The 19001-nt window shown below is 43.1% G+C and overlaps 1 protein-coding gene across 3 annotated transcripts in view; it reads left to right on the top strand.

The window, feature by feature from the left end:
* SLC6A6 (solute carrier family 6 member 6) overlaps positions 1–19001 on the top strand; it is a 52268-nt gene that overhangs the window by 14572 nt on the left and 18695 nt on the right. For all 3 annotated transcript variants that reach the window (XM_050904415.1, XM_050904414.1, XM_050904416.1), the window contains 4 exons: positions 9337–9576; positions 10173–10307; positions 12559–12793; positions 18633–18765. In XM_050904415.1, coding sequence (XP_050760372.1) covers positions 9348–9576; positions 10173–10307; positions 12559–12793; positions 18633–18765 — 732 coding nt within the window. In that variant the 5' untranslated portion in view covers positions 9337–9347. The remainder of the gene's footprint in view (positions 1–9336; positions 9577–10172; positions 10308–12558; positions 12794–18632; positions 18766–19001) is intronic.

The raw sequence follows: 19001 nt of genomic DNA, 5'->3' as shown, positions 1-19001 counted from the left end.
GGTTTAGTGGTCAATACCAAAGGTTTTACTTCCAACTCAGACCTTCAAAACAGATGGGTAGTGATCAAAAATTTGTGATTTTTGATCAAACAATGCCCCCTGGTAGGCCTGTAGGACATAGCGGTATTCCTTCTGAAATGCCCTTCAGGAGCACGGTGAGTGGCTCTGGCTGGCTGTGGAGGCTCAGAGGACGGAGCTGCAGCTGGAGAGTGAGCCAAGGCTCTTCTGGGATTAAACAAAACATGCCAGTGTCCAGCCGTGCAAGCCAGCACCTGGCACCAGCTGTGTGAAAGCAAATAAATACCATAGTGTCTACACAGCTTCGCTTTTGTGTGTGTGTGCGTGAAAGTCTACAGTTCACCAACCTGTTTTGTAAAGTTGCGCTCTCTGTGAGCTTGTTCATCAACTTTGCCACTTCTTCTTTTAGCATATCCTCTGCACAACCCCCCCGCGCTCTGTTTTGCTCTGCAGTATCAGTAGTTTCAATTTCATTTCCTGTGTGAAACTTCATATGCTTAAAATTTCTGTTCCATTTTTTTCCGTGAAGGAAAGAAAACAACAACAGTAAATTAAACCTCAGGGTGCTTAGGAAATCTGTGATGGCTGAAGGCCTGTGAGCAGTGGTGCCCTGGCCGAGCACTGTAGTCACCCGAGTACAGCGGTTCGGCGGCAAGGGTCGTTGCTCCACCTTAGCTCCACATCTTAAAAGTCTACAGCTCATTTCTGTCACTGAATCATATTTTTGCTGATAATTACTGCCAGCATGGAGGAGAAGTCAAGACTGAAATCAAAAGTAGCTCACTCTTATCATTAAGTTTTAGAGCTCATGGCTCTGTCCTCAGGGCTTTGTAACCTTCTCAGACTTTATAGCCCTGTAATGGGGCTAACACTGCTGATTGCGTGCGTGTAATAGCTGTTTTCCTGGTACAAATTGGCTGGCTGTTTTCCACCCACGGTGCCGTGTTGCACAACTCTTCCGCCATTAATGTATTCTAGAAAAAACATCAGGTGTTATGCAGATGGGGCACGGGAGCAAAGAAGAAAGGATTGTTCTCCTCCACCGATGGTGTTGGGATCTAGATTTGTGGCAATAAGGTACTGTATGACATGTTTAAACAGCTGCCACAGGTGGGATAGAAATCTGTCCTCAGTTGTTGTTTAAGTTAAGATGAATGGATAGAGGCAATAAAAACACAACTCCATCTTTGTGTGGAGGTGGCCTAGGCAGGTATGGCAACAGCCTGGTTACAAAGCTGATCAAAACCATTAGTGGGTATGGAAAACGCCGCTTGTTTTTCCAAAAACATGTAATCTTATACATATATCTGGTTTTTACTTAGTTGGAAAACATACTGAAAAAGTACAGTAATCTTCAATTACGAGAAAGCCCTGAGCACGACCATTGGTAAACTCAGTAAATTTAAGGCTAAATTTAGAATTAGTTGAAAAAAACAGGTGAGGGTTGAATGATTTATCCCCAAGAAAAAATTACTTTGAAATAATGCATTTGTATATTTTATTGCACGTTTGCTTCTCTAAATGGCTACTTCATTGTTTCTCTTCCCTGCACTGGGGCACTGCTCGGTTATCGTAGCACGGAGATTGCTGTCTGACATTAACATGCATTGTAAGTGCCTTGCAGATGTGTCCCATAGAATCGATACGTTATTAATCACATGCAAAAAATTCAATAGGCACAGTACACACCACTGACTATTCAAGTTCATAAGCTTTGTGGGCTCTAAGGTTTTTGCCTTCTTTATAGCAGGATGAGGGACATCCCTTGTAGATTTTGATGTGGTTTATTTGTGGCAGTAGAACTAGTTTAACTGACACCAAGACTTACTAAAGAATTGCAATCTACTCAACAGCAGACCTTCAGAATTGAAAACAAAATATGAAAATGCTTGTTCCTTTGGTCAAAAGTTGTATAACTGCAGGATATAAGGTGGCTGAAGAGTCGAGGATGTGCACAGCTCGTTGAATCTTCTTCGACAATGCCCATCTCGCTTGGAAAGCCATCACCTTGCCACACCACTTGGATATACTCCTGCATTTTGTTAAGGGCCCTCTCTTAAAGACGGCCGTGAGAGGTGGTGTCACCCAGTGAATTAATATTTTTTCACTTTCACAGTGGGAGAGCTGGTACAGCAGAAGGAGTGTGCAGGGAAGGCAGCGGGGAGCTTGTGCTTCTTTCCAGCCTATTGACGGTCAGGAGGCTGTTAGCTGGCACACCCGGAGGCATTAAATTAGGTCAGCAGTTGGCTTCACGTGAACAAAATCAAATGTTAACTGAATGTTCTCCCACGCATAATTACCAGTAAGGTGTACAAGGGATGAGCAGTTTCCCTTCATTCTCCCTGCCTCTGCCAACCCTTGCTTTCACACTCTCCTTCCCTGTGGTCCTCTTTGCAAGAGTTGCTCTTGGGCTTTCTTCTTCGAGGAGGGGACAGAGCAGGAGGACCACGGCTCTACGGTGCAGGACGCTTGGTTTCTCACTGAGATACGGGAGACACTGTGCCCACAGAGGATTTCAGTAGGATGGAATCGTAACCAGTGTGACGCAGTGTGCCAGTCCTCTGCTTAGCTGCATCCCATGGTCTTCCTCGCTGACCGCTGCGGTGGCCAGGGCTGCTCTGGGCCATCTCCCCGGGGAATCAGGCTCCATCCCTCTGAGGCTGGGAAGCATAATCTTCACTTCAGCCCCTGTGTTTAGGGTCAGGGTCATGTTCCCTCTGAAACCCATTGGAGTTTGTGGATATTCGTTCTCCTTTCCACCTCACACAACAGGAAAGGAGTTTCTAATTTCCTCCTGTTCTGCGTTTAGTTGTAACTGCTTTGTTCTTTCACATAAATAAGTAGAACAAAATGAGCATCTAGAGTATTACATGACTGCAGATTTTCTGCTGCTGAAATCTGAGCAAAGATGCAGGATTTTGTAACAGCTCTGTGCTGTCACACGGTACCTATTTGAAGCATTTGAAGAGCATGAATGGAAACACCAGCGAGAAAAAAGCATGTGGGGGAAAAAAGATACCTTTTGTCCAGACCACAACTGATGAAAAAGAAATTACATTAAGCCCTGGGCTTTCCTTTCAGAATAGACTTCAGCTTTGTAAAGGAGTGCATTTTGCTCCTAGAAAATTTTCAGAAGCAGTCAATCTTAGAAGACTAAAAAAAAGTGTCATAGTGAAAGAAAAGGAAACGATGAAGAAGTGAGAAGGGAGATGGTGAAAGTTGGAGGGAAAACTGAGAAAGAAGAAAGGACAAATGGACAGATGTTTCAGTAACTACCCATATCCAGGGAAAAGTAATAAGAAAAAGAGGAGTCCATTAAAGACAAAGAGAACAGTGAGATGTAGTTCAGGGAATTTTTCAGAGGCGTTTTTAAGAGAGGCAGTGTGTGCAATAAAGGGAGCGGTATTATTTTTCAGAAATCTAGGTATCTTGTTCAATGAAGCAGAAAGAACTTGGATATGAGTTAAGGACAATAAATGGAGTCAGGTGCTCTTGGGATACTGGTGTGGTGGCCTCAAGGGCTGCCAAACATAAAGGCTTTCTCTTCTGCAGATCAGAAAGACTTGCACTAAAGCCGTAAGTTTGATCAAGGGGCTGTTTATTTTAATCATGTATTGATTGGCTTAACCACACTGCTCCGGGAGGGAGGGAAAGCTGTCAACATCAAGAATTACAGCTTTCAAGGTTCCAAGTAATCCTAGGAAATGAGCCAAACATAATAAATGCAGTTTTATTTGGGACCTGATCCTACTACTGTTGAAATCAATAGCAGCTTTTCCATTGCTCTCAATGAGAGTGGAAGCTGCTTATTTGAAGAGCAGCTCTGATCCAGCAATCAGGGCAGCTAATTCTGAAATATTCATGAATATGAATATAAAATAATAATAATTAAAAAAAGAAGCAACCCACAAACAGGTTGGCAGACCTAGGAATGCTCAATTTTTTAAGGGAGGTTGACTTCGATTTCCAAGATACAAAAGAAAAAAATGGCAGAAAAATAAGAGAGATGGTAATGTCTAAAGAGGCAGTAAGTTTAAGTAGGCTTAGAAAAATTAATTATAATGTGATAAACAGATGTCTTTCAAAAGCAATTGAGACAGAAGAGGAAGGGAGAGCACTAAGAAGCTCAAGACATACAGTCTGCACAGGCTGAACTTAGTAGAAAAGGGTCCTTGAAAGCAAAAGTAGTGGTGGTACACATCACGCTGCAAAAATAGTCCAGAAAATCAGCAGTACAGCTGAACAGTCATTCCTCAGGCAGCATTGCCATCAAGGTCAGAGACACTCTGAGTACATACTTTGCTTTTAGTTTTCTAACGGAAGAAGGAGCTAGGAAACAAATGTTCAGTTACGATTCTAGTCGCCAATTCAGTATGTCAGATCCCTATTCAAAGTTTATATGCGTTGACCAAAAAAGAAGTAGCTCTTCTGCTGTGGTTTCTGATCTTCAGACGCAAGGCAGGGCATGCATTTTAGCATGCGTAAATATTTACAAATACATATCTGTGTGTACAGGCAGACTTTGATTTTCGTGTTTCCATCAGTATTTGGAAAACCGTTGTTTTGAAGACTTGATTTTTAAAGATTATTAAGTGAGGTAGCATCCATGATGAATCTGTCCTCAGGGCTCCTCCTGGAAGGTGTTACCCGGCATTGGTCGCCTGTCTCTGGCTATAAGAAGCTTGGAGCGGATCATTACTGTAATCCCAAAGCAGAAATTGAACAGTGTATTTTCAGATGTGTAATCCATGGGTTGTCTGTCAAAAGAAGTCAGTGGTTCAGCAGTTGTGTGAGTTGTCTGTTCTGACAGCCAGCAGGTCCTGTCCACGCTGGTGGCCTTCCCCCATCTGCATCTCTCATTGTCTGATCCCCCGTCCCCTACCCCTCATTTTTTGCGTGTTATGAAGGATTACATTTCAATGCCAGTATTTTTTAAAGGGCATGGGTTATCTGAGGTGCAGGCTGTACGTGCAAAGATACGATAGCTGTAGCACAGTAGATGGCCCAAGCGGGGTTGGCTGCGAAAGCGCTCTGCTTATGGCTAATCTTTTGGTATTTTCAGCTGTGCACCAAAGACTAATCAGTCACAGGGGGCAGCAAGAGAGCCTGGGTTATTGCAGGGGTATTTCACATGAGGAAATTTGTGCACCAGGCGCAAGCGACAGATGTGCGGTTCTCCTGCAGAAGGAGAGGAGCCCTTGAGGTGCTCCTGGCTGCACCAGGGAGCAGATGCTTGAGAAGCTCAAAGTGCCCGTGCTTGCTCCCTTGTTCTATTTTTCCACGTTTTACCAGCATCAATTTGACAATCGATAACTTCATCCTGAGTTAATTAGGGTTTGTACCAGTGTACATGAGAGCAGATCCTGGGCCTGGCCCAGTCTGGATCCTTTCTCCCCTTGCTTTCAGATCAGGCTCTAGCTATTTGGCTGGACTCAACCTAGTAGCACACTGTGAACGGCAGGCTTTGCTGCTTTTTATTTATCTGTATTAAGTTCATCAGATGAAGCCAGAGCTTCCTGGGGCCATCCGAAGCTTCCTGGACGGGGTACTCTCACAGGCAGATGTGGCTCCTGGAAGGCAGACATGTGTCTCCGGGAGGCAGACATATGCCTCAGACTTGGATCGCTCCTTTTGGACTATGTGGTTGTAAGAGCATTTTCTTACAATATATTTCCTTGGGGGGATCAGATGGACTTAGATCTCGGATACCATCCCCACTAAGTGATACAGTAAAAATAACCTATTATTCTCTGGTTCTGACCTGGGCGGTGACAACATATTGTTTCAGCATCTCTGTCAGACTATTTCCCCTAAGAGCCATTTTAACCTCACCCAGTGGGACATAACTAAAGGAAATGAAACTCCAACCCCATTAAGGAAAAAGACAATGCCTTTCACTAAACAAACTTGATTTTCTTGGCTTTTCTTCGCCAAGGAGAATCGCCCGTACCCCCCACCCTTGCAGCCTTTGTAGACAGTTCCTGTAATTGGGAATGGCTGGGTGGACACCAATGGTTGGCAGCAAAGGGGGATAAATCCGACATCCCTTGAACGTGACATGGGCTGGGATCGCAGTCCCAGGTGGCCGCTTAGCGTCAATTCCTATGGTACTGGTCGACGGTACGTGCCTGCCAGCCACAGCTGCCGGCCCTCGAAACACAATTGGGATTTTAGCAAGACTAGATAAGAGATACACAGTAAAACTGGGCTGTTACTAATTTTGTGCAGGCATTGGATAGGTGCTGTACTGTGCCCCACTAGCGAGAGCTGGTGACTTGCAACAAAGTTGTGGTGGTCCATCTCCTGGCACCCATACAGTGAAACGCCCACCCCAAAAGCAAGCGTGACCTTGAGGATTTGTCATTTGTGGGCTAAGGGAAAGATCACAATCCATCTAAACACTCCAGCTAAGGCTGAAACAAAATTTATACTCAGTAATTAGGTTTTCATGCATGGCCATTAATTTGGGGTGTCTTAAGACAAATTAGAAATCCCTTTTTAAAATGCAGTCCCACGCAGTTACGAAGTAGGAGTCTGAAAAGGCACCGTTTCACACTTTGTATGCGGGTAACTAGGATAAACCACAGGGTGATCACCTTGTCCCAGGGAGAGTTAGGGTTTACAGAATGCAATCAATTGGTCAGGCTTGCAAACTCTGGGTAGAACTGAGTGAGACCTCGGTCAAAGTAAATCCGCAGGCAAGAAGATTAGAGCTGGCAGAAAAATTAAGAACTCTGTGTCAGAAAATAAAAGTAGATTGCAAAAAATTGCAATCCTGGAAGAGTTTTTAATCTCGGAGGTGGCTAATGTCTGTAGGTCCCCTCGGTTTTTTGACATAAAGGTAGCCCATGTGCCCGGTGTTCTGTTTCGGAGCATTTCCAGTATCAGTCCCCAGTTAAGCAGTTAGCTCCTGTTTCAAACCTTAATCCTGCAGGGATCTATAAATCTCTATATCTCTCTGCCCTGTTAAGCAGGTTTATGGCTGTCCCAGCAGTTCACAAAAAAATTGTCTGAAAAACAGGAGCGTACCCTAAACACTAGGTGTGAGTTACTCTCTCTTTTGCATACTTTCTTCCTCTGTTGATGAGTGTTTCAATACCCCCTGTGAAGAACAGCTTCCATGAGAGATGGTCCGAATGCCCCCCATTCCTCAACCCAGAATAGCCTGTTGCCTGATGGTTATGATATTCTCCTGCAAGATGAAAGATAGGTATTCAAGCAGCACAAATAGCAAAAGAAAGTGAAATTGGGCTTTCTCCATGCCTGGTTGCTGTTGCAGTGAGAGCAAGACATCAGCCACCTTGTAGGTACCTCTTTGAAGAAAAGCGGTTGTACCTACTTACTTTTTTTTCTCCCTCAAGAGAAGACTCCAGGGGATGATGCAGGGTGGTACCTGTTTGGGGCTTGGAGTGAGATGCAGATGTCCCAGGGAGGTTAAGGCTACTGTGAATCCCTCTTGGAGGCACCTCCATTAATCTCCATGCACGATACTAGGAAAACAAGTTAGCTATTGTGAATTAATCCCCCAAAGCAACTAGGTGCCTAAAGGCTGTTACAGAGCTGGCCCTACCATTTTTATTCAGTTACTACACTACTTTGTCTCATACCGTGTCTCTAACAGCAACCAATAGGAGATATTTTAGAGGAACATATGTCCTGCCCTCATATCCCTACAGTGGGTGGTGATGATCCAGCGCCCTGTGATTAACTTTCTCCTTTTGTGAGCTCTCTCTGCTGTTGACCAGGAGGTATTGCAGTTGCTCATATCACCTCTGTGCAGTCAGCAGTGGCCTTTTTTAAAAAACAGTAGAAAGTCATAATGATTAGCATTGTGAAGATTAAAGTCCCTTTTTAGATCATGGCCTGATAGGCGACTGCTGTTGCAATACCTGCTTTGCAAAGGCCACCAATATGTCAGTGGGGCGAATATCAAGCTGCTGTGGTCTGTGAAAATGTTAGCCTTCTGAAACTTTCCGTGATGGATGGAAAGATTTACGGGTACAGTGATGCATATCTATCTCAAAATCATGTTCGGATTCAAAACTTCCTGCAGAGCTAATGTCAACTCAGGTTTCAGGTCACTGCCACAAGCTAAATCAGGTTAGAGATCAAAACCAGCAAGCAGGTACGAGAGAGGCTTGCAGCTATCAAATGGGATAATCTGTAGCATGATTTTTTTATGACTGTGCACCTATAATGACATGTACAAGCAGGGAATGGTTGTGGTCTGGAATAAACTTGCTGGTTTGCCTGGTTCTGGTGAAAATTTCGCGTGCTTTTCAGTATCAAAACACTATGCAAAAATAACTGGTCAGGTCCAGCTAAAGTCAACTTGAGTTATGTGGGGAATGAATTGGCCTCATATGCCTGAGATCTGAGTTAACATAAAAGCTACAAGTTATTCCTAAATTGTTTTCATTAGGAAATCCTGGATAAAAAGGCACTTGTTAGAGTAATTCTTTCTGTTATTATTTTTACACAATCTATGATTTTTGAACATCATAAATTATATATAAAAATTATAAAACCAGCTATGATTTAGTATGCTCTGGGTTTTGTATCAGGTGACTCATGCCACTGACTTTTTAATTAACTAAGGAGCCGTCATTCTTGGCAAACTGTTCAATTGCATAGGTGCGTATAAGACAATAATTGAATACAAAGGTTTATTTTTGTCCCTTTATTGATGTCAAGGGAAAACAGTGCAGTTATGAAAATGGAGTAAACTGAAAAGATTCCTTCAGTTCCTGCAGGCTGATTAGAAGAAATGACTTTCCATTCCAGTTTTTATGAATGTACAGTTTTGTGAAAGCTTTATAATACTTCAGGGAGAGGAAATTGCAGGCAATAAATGATACAGGATGGTTCAGGTTATTGGGAAATAGAGGAATGGGTTTTATCTGGAAAGGTGAGATTTACTATTCTGCTGTATTTCACTTAAATGTTTGAGAAGAAATCAGATGCAGTGATTTGTACCTCATTATGGGCATGACACTTGCTCAGTAACACCATTTGCTGATGCCGATGCAGTGTGCAGTCTTTATACGCCTTTTGTCTGCAGCCAGCAGGTAGGCAGAGGTGTCAAACCTTTGCTATCCCCTACATTGCACTGGCCGCAAAGAGGTGACCACAGAGTCCAGGGGTGGTTTGTCTCTCCCGGTCAGTGAAGGCAGCAGATGTATTTTCATATCTCAGCTTGATAAACAGCACTGTTTTTTATGGAATGAGTTTGGTTAAACAGTTCTTGCAGTGTTAGAGAGCTCTACCAGTAAAGACTGTTTAATAAACCCAGGGTATGTTGTTTTTTTTTTTATGTAGAAAGCAGAAATATGGCAACAAAGGAAAAGCTTCAGTGCTTGAAAGATTTCCACAAGGACATCCTCAAACCTTCCCCCGGCAAGAGCCCGGGGACACGGCCTGAGGATGAGGCAGAAGGAAAGCCACCCCAGCGGGAGAAGTGGGCGAGCAAGATTGACTTTCTGCTGTCCGTGGCTGGTGGATTTATTGGTTTAGGCAATGTCTGGCGGTTTCCGTATCTCTGCTACAAAAATGGCGGAGGTGAGTATTTCTTTATTTCATTCTCATGAATCAATCTGTCTGCCTTATGCTTACTATTTTTCAGTGCCTTCATCCAATTTTTAAAAAGAATATTCACACATCTGTTTTCTGCCTTCTTCACCAGTCTTCAGGAGAGATTGTTTTATTACTTAATAGTTCTTGTTAAAACTTAATTAGGGAAAAACAACAGCAATTTAAAATTTTATACTACTGAACCTTTTCTGCTCTTTTACTTCTGCTACAATTGAGTCTGAGTTTTAACCAAAAGATATGCTATTAATATAGACCAGTAGGATTTCAGACCAGTGGATTTCAGAATAAGGGCATTTTGAGCCACGTGAAACTGTTGTGTGCCTAACCCCATCGTTATTGCAGATTTTCACTTTAAAAAGGTAAGAAAATGCCCTTTCCAGCTGTGTATACCCATTCCCCTTGCAGAGAATATGAGCAAAAATACCCCAGAATAAGATTATTGTATACTGATATTAAAGTATCAAATATGCTGCTTTGTTTATATATGCCTGTTACCACTTTTTAGACGATCTTGTTTAAGTTTCACTTCATCTCAATTTTGTACTATTGTATTTTCTCAACAGGTGCATTTCTTATACCTTATTTCATTTTCCTGTTTGGGGGAGGTCTTCCCGTGTTTTTCCTGGAGGTGGTGCTAGGACAGTATACCTCTGAAGGTGGAATTACATGCTGGGAAAAGATCTGCCCTATTTTCACTGGTTAGTACATCTTGTTGTGCTTTACTGCTTAAAGACACCTCTGTAAACCATATGCAGCAACACTATTCCCCTCATGTCCATTAATTCAGCTATTTGCTGTAGTAATTGAGGGTATGATATTGGTTCCTGGAAAGGTAGAAGTCAGAGAGTCTGAAGGACAAATAAAGGTATTGATTTTGATGCTATCATCTTGTTAACTGGCAGAACTGCCGATAAGCAAGAAAGAAATTGCATATTATGCCTTAAAAAGACAATTGCACATTTTGTTCACAGGTATCGGAGAAAGTGTTGTCTTGGAAGGCTAGATGACCTTAGTGAAAGCATCTTCAAAATATTATTCTGGTCTGGAAATCAAATAATCTGGTCTGCCATGTGAAAGCTTATCATTGGCATCATCCCTGTTACTGATAGAGCCAAAACCTGGACAGCATTTTTTGGTAGGATTCAGGAACGGGACTTTCATCATAACTGAGCAGGTCCTGGCAAACAGGCATGTTGATCTGATGTTATTGAAGGGCCTTTGCCAGCGAATGAAGAATCTCTCACTGCTTACAGGAATTATAGAAATGCTGCTCTGGAAGTTAACTAGAATGAAAAATGAAAGACAGGTTAGAAAAACTACTGAGGTTGCCTATCTTGTGTATAGATTACCCTTTACAGCTCGACAGCACAGGCAGAATCATTTGAAATAATTACACTAAACAGAGCATCACTCTTCAAATCTCATTTGGAAAGAGTGGGCACTTCACGCTGACGTGTCTCTAGCTCTGCCACCGTTGCTGTTCCAGGCATCTCTCTCCCCTTATGTCACCCCAAGCAGAAGTGAGGGCTTTCTCCGTGGCTCACCCTCCCACCTAATACTTAGAACTCTGCTGAAGTTGAGGTAATCATGCTGCTTTAGCTCCATTTTCTTCCTCCTCCTCCCACTTTTATGAAGCCTTTTTTTTTTTGAGAAGGAGGAGGAAGGAATGTTCCTTGTTTAAATAGCAATCTCCCAGGCATCCATAAAGAGAAATTGTAGCTCTAATAATGTGACTAGCTGTATATCCTGAATGAAATGCAGCTGCACAGAATAAATAGCACTTGCTCTGCTTGTTTTCACCTGGCATAAAAATAATCTCTGGTGATAAAGACTCCTCCTGCAATAAGGTTTGAAACTGTAAAATATGAGGCAGGTATCCCAGGTGCTGGGATAGCTGTCAGAGTGATGTTAAAGGGAACCTCATAGGCTTTTCGTCCTCTTGTAAGAGACTGCTCTAAGTTTTTAAAGGAAATCTCTTTTTTTTCCTGTTATTCCTAAACGGCAAACTTTGTAAACTTTTTGGAGCTAAAAGATTTTCAGTAAAGGGGACTTTTCAGAGTCCTTTCATTTTGTATTTAAAAAAATAGTGACTGCTTCTGATTAAGACGTAGTATGAATCTGCCAGTGGAGCTAAACTGCCAAGCTAGGAGAGAGATACCAGACTCAGGAGAACAGTTGCGGTATTTAATTAAAGCCTTCATCGGAACAGCATTCTGCCACCTCCCGAAGTTGTGTAGGACTCGCCCTTATCTGCCCATGACCCTGCTTTTAAAACACAAACAAGGAACTTTTTTTATCGTCAAATATTGATAGCAGAGTTAAACATTGATCTAATTAACCATAACAGCTACAAATATCATGCTTCCTTTGCACAAGTGAAACTGGGGCAGAAACAGCAGCTTTCACATTGAGAGCTTTGGAATTTTCCTTTTTAACTCATTCAAGAACTGTCTTTTTTTTTTTGCACATAGGCTGAGACAAGCCAGTTGATAAGTATGAGTGGTGCAGGCACTGCCCAGCCAAGCTGCCTCCAAGGAAGCTGGCTTGGGGGACAGTGTGGTGAGAAAGATGTTGCCCAAGTAGGCACCTAAGATGTGAGATGGAGTAGCTCCCAAATAAGCAAAGCGTGATGCCTTGATTTCCTTTTAATAAAACTTGAAATAGCCAGGTTAGTGTTAAATTGGGTAGACATCCTGCAGACCTCCCCTCTGATGTCAGCAAACCACAGCCAGAAACTCAACCCTGAGTGCCTGTGCTAGTCAGAGATGGTGGCAGGTCTGTGCTTATGTGTGATCCAGTTGAGTTGAGCTTCGAACAGCGGTGTGGTAGAGCAGGATACAAGTCCGCAATACAGCGGGAACAGCACCAGCTCCATGAGATCACAAGGCGCCCTAGCAAGAAGTGGCTGTCACGTCTGCGCGTATTTCTTTTCTCTCCCCCTCTCGCCAGGAATTGGTTATGCTTCCATAGTGATTGTGTCCCTTCTGAACGTGTACTACATCGTGATCCTGGCCTGGGGACTCTACTACCTGTTCCAGTCGTTCCAGAGCGTCCTGCCATGGGCGCACTGCCACCAGAAGTGGAACACGCCGACCTGCGTGGAAGACACTCTCAGGAAGAACAAAACGCTCTGGATATCACTGAATGCCACTAACTTCACCTCTCCTGTCACGGAGTTTTGGGAGTAAGTACCCCCTCTTTGTGGTGCCTTTGGGGCGCTTCGGTGGCATGCCAGAGGTCTGGCCTGAGATTTTATGGAAGCCCCATGGGGAGTGTTAGATAGGAAAAGAAAATTGCTCTGGATGTCAGTTGTTTGACTGGTGGTTGCTACCAGTTCTCGCCCATCCTGAGACAAACTGGTCAGGCTGGGAGCAGTGGAGGAAGGCATTCGATGTTTAACTGCGTTCATCCTAGAGCGTACAGGGAGCCCTAAAAACCCAGTGAATTTCTGGTTTGGAAGAAAACTTGTTTCCTTCTTAGTTGGGATTCTCTAAATGCAGCATGAGAACAGAAACAAGTCACTTTAGATGCTCTGGTAGCAGGGATTTACAATGGAAACAGTGACAAATCACCCCCGTTGTGGTTGCCTTTCCCTCTTCCTCAGCTGTTAGCATTTGCAGTACACTTTGTGAAGCTGTAACACATCACTTATCAGCCTGACAACGAAGCAAGGCAATGACCTCAGCAATAAAACTGACAGAGGTCGTGAACATTGTCCTGTACTGTAGGTTTCTCAGGTCATCTTTGTTACATCATTTTTCTCTGCAGTCTCTGAGGAGACTCTGTTTTGCCAGATGCCTGGATTTCATCAGGCCTAAGCTTCTTATTCCCATTTCTCTCTTATTTTTCAAGTTTTAAATTATATTGCATAACCTGATTTCTGAACGGGCATGACCTCAAACCTCTGTGTGTTTATGCAGGCATCAAAACATAGCAGCAGAGGAAGACACCTGTAGGGAAACTTAAATCCAAAGGATCTACAAATAGCTTAGGAAGAAATTTTTTTTTCTTGGCTTGCTCAGATGGTCAATTAAGAGTAGAATTAGTTTCTAACCCAGCTTGGCTTTTTCAGCATGTTTAAAGTCCAGTTTGGTCCCTGATCAACTTGTACCTACTTCTCTATTTTTAAAAAGAAGCGTCAGCAAATAGCCCCAGCAGGAATGATGTTCATGCCGAAGATATTTGGCATGCATTAGGTTTAGAAAAAAATACTCTTATGAACTGTGCTAAAATTTGTAACACAAGAGCCAAAATACAAAGGGCAGATTAGATCTTGGATGAGCAGTTTGTCAAGAGGCACTGGTGACTGGTGTGAGAGACGGGTGCAGGCTGTAAGGGCAGTCGTTTTCACCGTGCCATGAGCACTGCGTTTCCATGTTGAGTGACAGATACTTTCCCAGGTGACTTCCTCCCTTGTAAATATGGAGGGAGTTGGAAAAGGTTTGTTAAATGGTACCTTTGGGTATTTTGGGGGAACTTAGAGGCAAGTTGTAGTAGAAGAGGAAGCAACTCTCACTCCTTTGGACTCTCCCACAATGACTTTGGGACTGAGGGCCTTGAATCCAAATGAGTAGCTGGCTTGGTAGGATGTTCAAAGGTCTCCTCAAGGCCTCCCAAAGAAGCACGGCTCCACAGTGCTGCCCCTGAAATAGAGTTACTCTCCCAGGACTTCGAAAGCACTGTGTAAATCTTCAATTTTGTGCAGTAATTTTGCTCACAGGTCCTCTTGTACCTGGGGTAGCCATGAGCTTAGCAGCCTCCTGATGTGGCCATGGGGTTGTCCTGCTGCTCCAGAAGCTTCTGCTCCTCTAATGCAAAGAGTTATGGGCCAGGTTGTCTCCCTGGGGCCCCAGGTGGCGTGTCCACTTAAGGAGACTGAAGATGCCATAGCAGAAGGAAATAGGGCTGGGCTGTAAAAGAAGGAGTGGGGGCTCCAGGACCTCAGAGGACACCAGAACTTTCCATGGGTAACGACACTGCAGGTACGCGATGAAGGGCCTTATGGCAGGGCAGCCTGTCCATGGGTTGGGGGAATGATGTCCCCATGGGAGCACGTTAGGGGTGGAGCTTTTAAGTTTCCTCTAAAAGAAACCGAGTTTCTGTCCTCAAAACTCCCCTGCAAGCTGAACCAAATCCTCCTGTAGACACAGCCTAACAGATGTAGCCAGGCTGGAGGTGCCCAAGGCTGGAGGAGAAATCCTTGATCCTCACAGCGCTTTCCCCTTCCCTCCATCTTGCCCTCACTGTTTCTGTAGTACAGCCAGAGCAAAGGTTGCTCAGTGATTAGTGCTCGTGGAGGCGGCTCTCCTTGCACTTTGCAGCCACTTTAACTTTTGTCCTCAAATAACAGTTTTAAACATCGTGAACTGAACTCTTCCCTGGAGCCATGCTAGGGAGGAGTTTGGCTGCGTAATCCTACTAATACAGACATACTGTCCATAGCTCACTGTTTCATCATGAGCGAAACTGCCCTTAACAGAGCAAGCTGCCTTCAGGACTCATGGCACTTACAGAAGTATTAAAAATAGCTGTTCTCTCTGCATAAACAACTATTGGTGTCTTCAAGTAAGGACAGAGATCACACAGCACTGTTGTAATTGAAGTAGCATAACTTTTACATGGTGCAAGCATTTAGTATCCCCAGTTTTTCCCCAGCCATGCTATATTCTTTATAGTTCTGAAATTAAAAATAATTTTAAGAACTTTCAAGTACTTTGCCATCATAGACAATGCCAGTTGCCAGCCAGCCAGCTACCCACATCGAAAGGACAGGTCAATAAATAGTCTTTAACTGAAGATATCCATCTGCTTTGTGGCACAATTAATTCTGATTTAATTCAGGGGTTTGTGAGTATTTGGTTTCTGAAACCCAATGCCATTTTTATTGTGGGATATTTATGTAGTGTCCTCATCAGTATTGCTTTGTAAAACTAATGCTGCCCAGATATAATTGACCACATTGGTGCATTAACCTCTTTGCTTTGAATAACACATGTCCTTCTCAGCCTGGCTGGACGTATAGTACAGCCTGACATTTCAGTTCATTTGAATTAATGTTCTGTGCAAATCACATGCTTGCTTGAGCAGCAATAAAAGGGGGTTAAGCAAATCTGGCTTTGTATCAGGAGACTTACCTCTTGGTATCACATGCTTCAGGTCTTATTTCTGAAGATTTTATTTTAAAGTCCAAAACCTTCAAGGCTTACACACGTATTAATACATAAGGAATAAGTGTTACAGGGTAATTATGGTTGAACAAAACCTCTGATTGTCTGATGCTGGCCAAGTGTTTATAAATATTTGGTAATCAGCAGACTTTATTCATCCAAATCCCAAGAAAGACCATCACATGCTAATGGCATGTAATCCCAAAGGGTGCAACACAAAAACTAAACAAAATCTAAGGCAGCTGTCTCTGCCTTTGGGGGCAAACTTGAGTGTTTTAAAAATTGTTTCATATTCTCCTTCTAATAGTCTTCTGGTACAACTGCTTCAATGTTAGTTATTCTTGTCCATCCAATACAAAAGGGTGCTTCTCCTTTCCTGGTACGAAAGGTCCTGACTGCATTCACTTGATTAATGAGCTGGAATATCCTTCAAGGATTGCATAACTCTCATTTTATTTTTGTTTATGTTCTAGAGCCAGTTACGGCTCCTGTTACATTCCCATATTGCACAGCACTAGAACATATTAGTGTACGAACAAGGTTCAAGAACTCATGTTTACAACAAACTCGGCCCCAGCCTGTTGTCCCATTGATTATATATGAGTGACAGTTAATAACAGCATCAAGACTATAAATCAGAATAAGTAACAACTTCATGCATAAATGGCGTGAAGTTAGTTGAGTGGGCTTGGCTCAATCTAAGCAGCAGTGGATTGTGTAACAAAATTGAAGAGTTATCAGCATAGCCTGGCTTGTGCTCCTTCCTGAACTTGAATTTTCAGGGTATCGCAAATCCAGGTTGAGTGCTTCTGCTGCAAAAATATGTTGGGTTACATTTCATTAAACAATTTTAACACTGAGGCTCCCCTGGTAATTCTGAGCAGATTCCTTGAGGGAGGTAGTCTTTGTGAGACGAGATAGCCCGGGACAGAGAAAGCCAGCACATCACTTAGTGCACTTGCTGCCTCACCATAGAAAACTAACATATCTGGCTCTCAGTAACCCACTGGGGTGCCCTCCAAAAAAGCTTGAAAGGATTGCTGGGGCAAATTCTAGGTGAGATGACCACTTGCTTTTAGTTCCCTAATAAAAAGCAAAGAAGTCTTAGCTGAATGCATTAATAGAGCACCCTATTCCAAAATGCATTTGCACTTAATTTTTCATGGCTTCCTGAGAGCTAGCTCTATAGGTTGCGTTTTTTTAATATGAACTGCCCCTTAGATTGGAAAATTGCCATTTGTTTTTAAAAAAGCCACAGAAGGTTGCAGCTGAACTTTGTCATCCTATAAATGTATTTTCTTCTTTTGTATATGCACAGCGGGTTTTCCCTGGTTTCTTTAGGCTCAGGTGAACCAGGACTGCAACTTTATGCCAAATATTCATTACCGAGGGATTTCTCGTCACTGTTGAATAGCTGTGCTGATTAGGGCAGACTTAACCTGTCTGGTGCCATTAGTCCTTTTCCATAACAAAATACACACACGTTCAGAGAGAATAAAGCATTTGGTGTGAGAACACATTCACACAGGTAATCCAAGTGAATTTGGCAAACGAGACGCAAAAACAGATGAGTGAGGGTTTGAGTCCTATTAAACGGTCGTTCCAGGTTTTTTTTCCAAAAACTAATTGCAAATTTTCCATTGGTGAGTTCATTCGCTATTATTTCCATGGTAATAGGAAAAAAAAAAAAGTTTAATTAATTCAGAGGGAAAAGCAAACCACAGTGGTTTGTCTTGTACTGGATCCACACGCAAAGCTGTGCATGCCGCACTTGTGGGCCTGACCCTGGTACGGCACCCCAGACTGCTGTGGTCTCTGCTCTCCACAACTTAGGTGAAGGGAAGTGGCTGATTTTTATAGCTGTCTGAAAATAAAATTTAATTAACAATTTGTTAGGTAGCAAGTTCATTTCTTTAGTCAGAATTGTTCTTTCATACATATTTGACAAATGAAGTATCAGGTATGACAAGGTCTGTCCAGTGTGTGAGGACAGTGTATGTTACATGAAATTAAAAAAATGGTTTTAAATCAGTATTTAACAATGAGCCATGGCAATTACGAAATATAGAGAAGCCTTAATGAATTTTTTCCCTCAGGAACAGAGTATTTTGATGGTCAGATGTTGCTCCCTTAAGACCCAGCTTAGGAATTTCTTTTTATTTATTAACCTAAGTGACAGAATAAAGTTTACCAAATATCTGGAGTTCGCTAAACAATACCCTGGTGGGGACGGTGCTGAGGGCAGACAGCGGCGCGCCCGGGCAGTGTTTGTATGTGGGAGGCCACAGGGGAATAACTGATAATGGCTCCAGCCTTCGCCCTGCAAAGCTGTGCGGCGTGACGGTTCCCTGCATTGCTTTTTCCCTTTCCTCCGTGCGGCAGTCTTGCTAATGAACTGAAAAGGAGGAGAAACACACGGATGCAGGCCAGTTGCAAGTGTCCATGATGGAGACATCATTTGCAATGCTGCCGCGCAGCTTCAGAGCCAGGGTTTGTGGCGACGCCAGGGCAAGTCGGTCTTGCATCTGCAAGGGAGCAAATGTGAAAGCCGCAGTGCTTTGAGCATACTTTCATATCTCATATTGAGGTGGTCATGGGCTGCTAAAAAGAGCTGAGAATGAAATGCTGTGCAATATATTGAACAAAAGAGTACCACAGACCTAGGGAAGATGTAGGACTGCAAAGGTCAGCTTTGCTCACATAAGCCATGCTGACTTAGCAAGCAGCATTCAAAGGGCAGGGAGCTGCCCATGCATCTGCTGCCCTACACACCATCGTGTACTCTCAGCCATCACAACCAGATTCTGCATCAACTGAGCTCCTGCATCTCTCTCTTGTTTCCTTTCAAATATTCAGGCGCAATGTACTGAGCTTGTCCTCAGGAATTGAAGATATTGGTATTATCAAGTGGGATCTAGCACTGTGTCTTCTTCTCGTCTGGGTAATATGTTTCTTCTGCATTTGGAAAGGAGTCAAATCCACTGGGAAAGTAAGTGCTCTTTTACCCTTTTTATAATCAGATGTTAGGAATACTAAGTAATGCTGTTCTTAAAGATATTCACCATTTCCTGGAAAAAAATATGTATTTTTGCATTGAATAAAAGAGGGATTCAGATTCAACTGACTTTCGAAAGTCATTGCCAGTACCCAAAATGCCTGTGAGTCAAGTAGCCATTACTGGAATGGCATCAAGAAGCAGATACAAGCACGGTTAGAGTACCACTT

The sequence above is a fragment of the Gymnogyps californianus genome, chromosome 13 (genome assembly GCF_018139145.2).
Source record: "Gymnogyps californianus isolate 813 chromosome 13, ASM1813914v2, whole genome shotgun sequence".
NCBI classification, from domain to species: domain Eukaryota; kingdom Metazoa; phylum Chordata; class Aves; order Accipitriformes; family Cathartidae; genus Gymnogyps; species Gymnogyps californianus.
This window is presented reverse-complemented; position numbering and strand designations above follow the sequence as displayed.